Below are 9543 nucleotides of genomic sequence, written 5' to 3'. Positions count from 1 at the left end.
AAAAAAAAAACGTAATTGATGTGGGATTCAATAACTTACTGAAACCAGATGGTCTGACGTTCATATTTGCAGCGATAAAAACGAGTATTTTTTGCCCTGTTTTCTACCTAACAAAGATCTGCTAAGTCCTACCTAATTCTGAAGAGACAAAAAGAGAAAACCGAAGATCAATTTTGTTTTGATTACAATGAACTATTTGCCTTTTGTTTGCTATATTTCTTTTGGTTTTGGTTTTTTTGGTGGGGATAGTTTTTTGCAGAAGAAATGGCAAAAGAAGAAGATGAAGGAAAAGAAATGAGCAAGAAAGATGGAGGAAGAAGGGGCCCACCAATTGTGGGACCCATAGTTAAAAGTTTAACATCTTTTTAACGTTTTCAGTTAGTTTTTAAGGTTAGAACCAAAATGATCTCTTTTTATAATACATTAAGGACCACATGAATCATGTGTAATATATTAAGGATCAACATAAAACAAGTCTCATACATGCAGGGGCGGAGCTACCCTTGTCCGAGGGGTGTCAAGCGACACCCCTTCATCGGAAAATTACGTTGTATAGGTAAGTCAAATTCTGATTTTATACCTATATATATTATAATTGACACTCCTGAACCAAGTTGAAGTGTTGGTTCAGCGGTTCAGGGGCTACAAAGTTCCACCTTGTCATTGACCTAGGCGTTGGGAGTTCGAACCTTGCTGAAGTCTTTTTTTTTTTTAAAGGCTTTCAACGTTTTTTTTTAACTTTTTAGACAACTGTAACTTTTTTGTCTTTAGTTTTTAGACAGCTAAACGTTTTTTTCCTCCAATTTTTAAACCATTGACTTAAATTAAGTTTACTTTAATATTTTATTTTTTTAAAAGAAATAAAATACACTTTAGAAAAAGATGTATTTATTAATATTTCTAATGCTACTATTGTAAAAACATTTCAAGAGATGAAATTGCGTCGAGTACGGTTGTAATAATGTAATTATGTTTTGCTTTTATTTAGTAAAATTTATTTTGTTGAATTTTTTGTGTGCATACTACTTTATATTTTGACACCCCTCAATCTAAATCCTAGCTCCGCCACTGTGCACATCTATCCCCAGCATTTGGCTGTGGGAAGAACATGAATGACCATTTTGATCATTTTCTCTTTATTAGTGCAGTACTATAATATATGAAGATCTAAACATCAAATTACTTGATTAATTATGATTTATAGGTTTATAGTTTGATGTAGACACTTGATTGATGTAAATTTTTACTTGCAACTAGAGGGTTATATATAAAACCACAGATGGATTGTTTTTTTTTCAAAAAGAAGATCATCAAATAACAAAGCAAATTAATCATGAGAAAATGACTTATAAGTTATACCTACCACACATTAATATTTGCCTAAACATATACTTGTACGTCATTAAGTATGTGTACCCTCTGGAAATAATAATATCATTTCTGATGGCATAGGTGTATGTAGGGCATGTGTTTTATGGTATATGTAGGACACAAATTGGGACGTACGTTTTATTTGCATGCACTACTCAATTCTATCAAAATATCAAGCGAACGTACATTTGAATGAAATTTTCTAGTACTATAATTATTGTATTGTTATGTTGGGCTTACATGCTGTTAACGGCATCAGAATTTGAAATTTCTGTATTTAGGATTAATCTAGTCATTTTAAATTACGTAGTTCCAGCTAAATTAATAATTTAATACATATTAAATGAATTTTCTAAAACAAATATAGAGTTTCGACCAGAGTAAATTAACAAAACTTTTCTTTCATTGATTCATGAAACAGAGCTATTAAATAGGACACGTGAAGTTAGGTTTTTGTTCAAACAGTACTGTTTTTTTTTTCTTCAAGGGAGAAACAGAGCCCCTCCAACTCTATAGTTGGTAATCAAAATTTGGTTACCATCTATCTCATCGGCGTTGGACTAAATATTAAATAGGCGTTTGGCCATGCGATTTGAGATATAACTGAATGTTCTTTTTGTTTATAATTTTTGAGGCAAGCGAATGATAATTCCTGTGCATTTTGATTTAAAATCAGTGTTTATTTATCAATCGTGAAGGAAATTTCAATTTTAACTTTAATCTATTTCAAAACAATAGGATTTCAAATTTCAAGTATGGTTCCGATTTATTAAAAATATAAAACTTATTTTTGCGAAAAATAACTCATACTCAACATGAAAAGATTGTCCGTATCATGTTTGAGAAATATTATTAAGAAAAAATAGTTACTATTGTTGTTGGTTGATCGATCATAGCAGTGGATCTTTGTAAAATCATGTATATTGAAAGTTTGAAATAACATGTAATCGCAAGTATTTACTCATAAAAAGAACACAGAGCTATGCAATTTATTAATGCAACGTCGTAGAATGTTTTGATACCTTATTTATGAACTATTGTTGTACAAGAATCGCAGAAGTTTTGATAGTTTTTTCACGAATTAAAGTCTCGAACTCTATATGTAATGCTAAATTAATGAGTTTGTATTTAGAGTCAAACAACCCATTATAAAGAAGTCCTCTCCAGCTATTGATGAATATAATGTATAAGCTGGCAAAAATACTAGACAAACATTCATACTGATAATATGTAGATTTGGCAACGCAGCCTTAAGTTTTTCTTAAAAGACAAAACATTCTTACCAATTACATTTTTTCCCCATCTTTGGAACTTTTTCAACTAAAAGAAGGATTTGAAATTGTTTTCCATTAAAAAAGACAACATGCATACCAGTTACAAATAATGCACAAAGTTTTCAAAATTATTACACATTTCTAGTCTTGTAATTCAAAAAACTTTTTTCAAGATTGTTTTGTCCATTAGTCCTTGACATTTGCAGCATATCATTACTTTACTCTGTAACATGAAGGTACAATAATTCATGTATGGGCTGCAACTTGAAAAGCTGATAAATGAGCATGAATGCGTATAACAAAATGGTGGACAAGACTGGCAAAGATCCTGTGAAACCAAAAATAATTGCTATCAAACAAACAAGGTTCACTGGGAAATATATTTCCAGGCAGTGTATATATGTGTACGAAAAGCAAGGGCATGTCAACATATTTGACCCTGTGCTATGAGAAAAGCAATGAAATAAGAACGCTTTTCTGAATGCGACTATACTCAAATTTGAAACTCAGATCTAGATCTGGCAAAAGCGAAAGACCCCTAACATAATTCGAATAGAGGCTGTACTACTTATCATCCCTCCACACTCCACAGCTTACCTTTTTGAGCCAGATGGTTAAAAGAAGTTAGAATCTGGCGTTTTAGCTTGTTATGACAAATATAACATGGTGTCAAGGGGTCTTTGGAATTGGTAGATTAATCAGCCTCTGCATATTCATCACTTTTTCAGCAACTCTTCCATGCCAAGGATTTCTTTCATTCATTAATATGAGATGATTCTATGACAAAAGAATGCCTACTGCAGCTCTTGCTTTGCTTCTTATACCATAAATCTCTCATTATCCTCGACTTTCCTCCCACTCGTTCTCCTGTTACCCGATGCACCTTGTCTATGACTATGAGTGTTCACTAATGAGGGGGCAGTACGGAGGAACAAGGAATTATCCTTGTCATGAAATAAGAAACAAGTCTCATTGGCAAAATGATGCAATGAAATAAATATGATTTAGCCTTATTTGGCCACCTGAAAAGGTAAGCTGGAGGATCAAAATCTATTTACCAATGAACCGTGAAATGCTATGGATGGGGCCATCCAATACAAATGGAAGTAAGTTATACAATTTTTGAAATAGAGTAGATGAACTAGTACTCAATAGCTTTATTAAGAAAAATTACATCAATGAACAGACTAACAAAAGAAGTTGACACAGTAATTGCACATCAAAATGCAACTGTGGAATGCCAAAAAGAAGAAAGGGACAAAAAAGGACTCGTGCAAACGCATATAATACAGAATACAGTATAATTTAAACACTGACAACAAACACATAATGCAAAGACTTACACAGACTTGGATGGCCAAGACTAATGCGTTTGTTATGAAATTAATGACAAGCACATAATGTGAAGGCTTATGCACCCTTGGATGGCCAAGATGCTTGAGCTGACATGATAATTCCCACAATAACACCGAACAGCCCAAGTGCACTACCAAAAATCTCGATCACGAGGATCTTAACGAAAAGTGAGGAGTTCTGTGCATCAGATAAAGCACAGCTGCTTCCAATTATTCCAACGCACAACCTTTTCAAAAGAAATTAAAGGAATAACAATAATTAAAGGGCAGAAAAAACATTGCTTTAAACTTGAAACCACTAGTAGAAATCCATGTACAAGGAGAAAATTATTCCAAACTCACCCACAGACAAGATTGGCAAAGCCCACAATGATCCCAGAAGCAAAAATTGCATAGCCAGCTCTAAGAGATTCTGGTGCATAAATCTGTGAGGCAGGTACACTCTCGAGCTTTGTTTGAAGAATGATGGCCACAATAACACCATATATAGCAACCGCTTCACAAAAAATCACACTGACGAAGAAACTTTTTGAGACATTGCAAAAATAGGACTGGAAACAAACTAAAGATAAGAATCATCAATAATGGCATTATGCATATGTGGTAGACTGTGAGCCTTTGACTTCACACTTGCTTAAAGATATAGTACACAAGCATATTAAGCCAAGGGCCAGGACGAGAGGGAGTTGCTCGGATGGTAAGCACCCCTCACTTCCAACCTGAAGGTTGTGAGTTCAAGTCACCAAGGGAGCAAAAGGGGTGGCAGCTCCTAGGGAGGGCAAAAAAAAAAAAAAGGGCCAGAAATCGTCCCAATACCCCAGAACCATACATCTCTGTTCTCTCATCAGGGGATACTGTTCCAACATTTCTTATATATAACTTTAAAATATGTGTCATAAAGGGCAGGATAAGATTGTAAACAAAAGTTCATGAAGATGGCAGAGAATATAATGGGATGGTTGACCAAATGAAGCTCAGACATAGAATTACCACTCTTAATGAGAGTATGTTTTCCAAATAGAAAATTATGCAATCACGGAATAGTTAGTCAGACTCATGTATCATTGGCTGACAGCACCTAGCGATTACTATTAGCTAAACAGAGCTATAATAATGATAGAGCAAGGTGACTAATTAAGCTCACAGTTCGGAATCAAACTACCATCAGAGATTCAGAATAAAACACATAACCTGCAAGCAAAATTTCTGATACAAACATATGCGGCGCTAAGGCAAGTAAAGAGTAAGGTAAAACAACACATTCTTAGAAATTTTGGTCCGCCTAAAGCTTGACTCAACTTCTCATTTCGCACAAGCAATACATCTATTAGAAATTACTCTGACTTGAAGCCAAATATCAATCTATGTTATACACTTTAACATGCATGGTGACATTTTCATGGGTTTTTTTGGTTCACGAACTAGTTATACAGAATCTTTATATGCTTTAAAAACTACATGAATTGTTAGCAATGGATCATAATAAAGGGGATTATTATGCAAAGATCGAGATCAAAGCCAGTAATCAGAATAATCCTAGTATAGCTAATAGCCCTATACACCTATTCATTTCAACTTTATGGCAAACAAACATAAATACATAAATTTTAGCAATTTCTGTTGGTATCAGCCTTCTCAATTCACGCTGCAGTAATTAAAAAAAGTAAATTACCTAATCAGATTTTTGGAGGTAATCCGAGGAGCTTTGATGGCAGCACCAATCAAACTACTTCCAGTTATATATATTCCCCTAAAACATTTCATAATTCCAACGGAAATCGTTAGATTGATAAAAAATTGATTGAAAACCCTAGCGAGTAATAAATAAAAAGTTTACCAAGCAGCACCAAGGACTGAAACGCCGATGGCAATGGCAATTCCGATGGCTGAGAAGGTGTACGGAGAGATCTGCACTAACGCTCGCGACCATGAGCTCGATGGACCCGCCATTATTGATTGTTTTCACACAAAACGATCCTGATCTCAATTACTTGAATCCGATGAATCAAAGGAGAGAGAAAACAGCATGTATTGTGTTGGACCGGGTCACTACCTTCTTATTTGGGTCAATTTAACAAAGTTTGGGCCGATTGAGGAAAATTATCGGTGGTCTTTAATTTTTGTTCAAGAAAAAATTATGGCTAACATATCTTAAATATGACCTAATTTCGTAAGACAAAAAGTTTATTTAGAAAACTTAGCCTCAATCAACATTAGTTTGTATGAATAAACTGTCTTAAAAAGCATAACTTGTACCTTGTAAATTTTTTACAAAAGTTTAGAGTAGAGAACTTAGCCTCTATATCCATAAGTAAGTATGAATAAATGAAACCTTGCAAATATTTTTTTTATTCAATCACTATTTTTGTTATTTAAAATATCAGACGACAAAAATTAAAGACAGTGAATTTGAAAGATAAAAATTAAACACCTTCATAAAATAAGTCATTCTTGCGATTTGTGAATGACCAAATTGGCATAAATGTGCCAACCCGGTAACAAAGGGTTCTTATGTAGTGACAATTTTTCTTTAACCAAAATGATTGAATGTATCTGTAATGTATCGATATTGTATAAATAATGTATAATCCATAATGTCTTGGAAATGTATATCAATAAAGCAGAGATATTACATCAAAACAGATTGATTTACTGAAATTTGATCTTAAGGAATATCTTAAACTATCAGGTCAAAGGGAAGACAACAATTGATGTTTTTTTGTTAGTTTTGCTATTAGTTGGGCATGTTACTTTTAAGTTATGGATGTTATCTTTAGGGCTGTTTATTTAACAGGCTATATTATTAACAGAAATATTGCAAAATTTTGACTCATATTGTTGGGGTTTACCCCCTCCAAAAATAGGCGTATGCCACTATTTACAACGCTCACACGGTATTCTTTAGTAAAAGGCGAAAGAATAGTTCGCTATGTGCTCATTGCGTGGCTGCGTGAGTTATACTGAGGCGTTTGAGCTCCTTATATACAAGTTCCAGATGCTGGCTTCTTCACTTAACTTATTGATGTGGGATGTTTTTCTAGTTTCTGCTGTGGGCTACTACTATGGGCTTTATGTATTGGACTTGCATTTTGGGCCGTCAACATAGTTTCACACCGTTTTCAATATTGAGCTCATCAAAAAGAAATTATGTGCTTCACACTATTTTTAATAGGGAAAACTACATAAATGGGCCATAAATTCTAAAATAATTACAAGTTCATACCCAAATTTAAAGTAATTCCTGAAATACCCATTCTCTCATAAATAATTACAGTCCATACCCCCATTCATTAAAGGGTGATAATTTTCGCTTAAGTGATACTAAATCGGTATCAATGATACCAATAATATACTCTTATAATATCATTGACTAATGAGTAATTTTTTAACAAACAAACCTTAATGATACCAATACTAGTATATATATACTGATTTAGTATCAATTCAGCAAAATTATCAGCCTTAATGATACAAATACAATATATATATATATATATATATATATACCGATTTTAGTATCAATTCAACGAAATTATCAGCCTTAATGATACAAATACAGTATATATGATACTGATTTAGTATCAGTTAAGCGAAATTAATAAATGGAGTATATAGTGTAATTATTTAGTGGGGTATGAATGTAAAGGGGTATATGTTTGTAATTATTTTGCTTTTATGGGGTATTTGCTTATTTTCCCCTTTTTAATATGAGTAAACAACACAAATCCAACTAGTTTAGAAGCTAATTATCTCTTTTCCCATGAGTTTGCAATATTACTAATCCTACCATAATTTGTACCTTGGATTCATGTATTTGGTACATTTAGTTACATATATCTCATATGCATATTAATTAGATACATGTAATTAAGTGTATTTAAATAAGGAATGTAACTGAAAGACATAAATTAGGGAGAAAATTATGCGTTTAAAAACTTCAGAAAAACATATATCTCATATGCATATTAATTAGATACATGTAATTAAAGTGTATTTAATAAGGAATGTAACTGAAAGACATAAATTAAGGAGATAATTATGCGTTTAAAAACTTCAGAAAATTTCAAAAAATTAAATTTATGTGTATTTGATATGTTTATTCTATGTATCTAATTTGTTCATTCTATGTATCCGAACTATTCTTCTACGAATCTGATATAGTTTCTTTTGTGTATCTCTCGTACTTCGTACTTTTTACTTTTATTCACGATCGGGTATTGGATCGAATGTACACTCAACCATGTCATCACGATAGGCAAATACACTTAACGATTAGATGTATTTGATATGTCCATTTTGTGTATCTTAACAGTTTTTCTATGTAAATGATCTGTCTATTTTGTGTCTAAACTATTTTTTTTATGTATCTTGTATCCAATCGAAAAAATGTTACTTTCAGTGGCTATGAAACCACATCCTTCTTCGGCTTCCTCGGTGCTTTCTTCTCCTATATGAGACTTGATTAAGTTCTCTGTGATGCACATTAATTTGTTAGTTTATTATATTTTACACAATTTCATTTAGTTTCAATATTGTTGGAGCCTCAAAATCAACTTTAGAAAATGTCAAAATTATTATCAGATAAAGTTGGACAATATTGAGAATTTGTACAAATGTTCAATTTCATAATTTCAAAATTCATGCTCTCTACCGTTTCTCATTTTTAGATATACTTTTATTATGAGTAAATTGAGAACTTTCCAAAAGAATTTATGTCTAATTATGTAGTTTTTATCCATTTCATCAAGAAGAAAATCTTTAGGTCAAGATGAGCTTCACACTGTTCTCATTAGGCATTAGCAATACATAATTAATGATAGACTGCATTGAAGTTTTTATTTGTAGGACATACATTTTTGATTCCTCAATATAGGAAATATGTGATATTTTAGATTATATTTTTCATTATATTACCTTGAAATATAAAGTAATAATACAAACATAGTATAACACATTGATAAATGAACGGTTTACCACTTAGGCATCTCCAACCCAAACACCAAATTTTACACCAAAAAGGAATATTTTTCTATATCTTTATTATTATATTATTATTTATTATTTCATAAAACAAATTCTTTCTAAAACATTCACCATATATAATTCATGGTGAATGCCAATTACTACTTTGTTGAATGTTTATTATTTTCAGTTTTTTTTAAGTACATTGTATTATTTGTTTAAAAATTTATATGTTTGCATTTTTAATTTTTGTGAAGGTTAATTGTAGTTATATCCAATATAATTTATAGTAGAATTAACATAAATTTAATTTTAAAAAAAGTCATATACAGAAAAATTAATTTATAAAAAAACTAAATTTTATATCTAAAATTAATATTATAAAAATATTACATAAAAAATAATTAAATATACAAGAGATTTAATTAAAACATACAATTTATATAATGTTTAATTAAAAGTTTGTATAATGAAATTGTCACTCCCCGAGCCTACACCATGGGCGAGACTGACAGTCGAGAACCATTGCTGGCCCCAAGTGAACTCTTGGCCTGACTTACTTACTCAGCGGAAGACTTAAA

At 31.8% G+C, this 9543-nt stretch overlaps 1 protein-coding gene across 1 annotated transcript; it reads right to left on the bottom strand.

The window, feature by feature from the left end:
• Nucleotides 1–3752: 3752 nt before the first annotated feature.
• On the bottom strand, nt 3753–6018 carry LOC102588605 (V-type proton ATPase subunit c''1-like). Its single transcript, XM_006356125.2, has 4 exons — nt 5838–6018; nt 5673–5750; nt 4343–4513; nt 3753–4227 (listed from the first exon to the last, which is right to left on the bottom strand). Exons 1-4 carry the CDS (start codon nt 5948–5950, stop codon nt 4056–4058), a joined length of 534 nt encoding a protein of 177 aa, XP_006356187.1. The 5' UTR covers nt 5951–6018; the 3' UTR covers nt 3753–4055.
• Nucleotides 6019–9543: the final 3525 nt, after the last annotated feature.

The sequence above is a fragment of the Solanum tuberosum genome, unplaced genomic scaffold (genome assembly GCF_000226075.1).
Source record: "Solanum tuberosum cultivar DM 1-3 516 R44 unplaced genomic scaffold, SolTub_3.0 scf00215, whole genome shotgun sequence".
In the NCBI taxonomy this organism is placed as follows: domain Eukaryota; kingdom Viridiplantae; phylum Streptophyta; class Magnoliopsida; order Solanales; family Solanaceae; genus Solanum; species Solanum tuberosum.
This window is presented reverse-complemented; position numbering and strand designations above follow the sequence as displayed.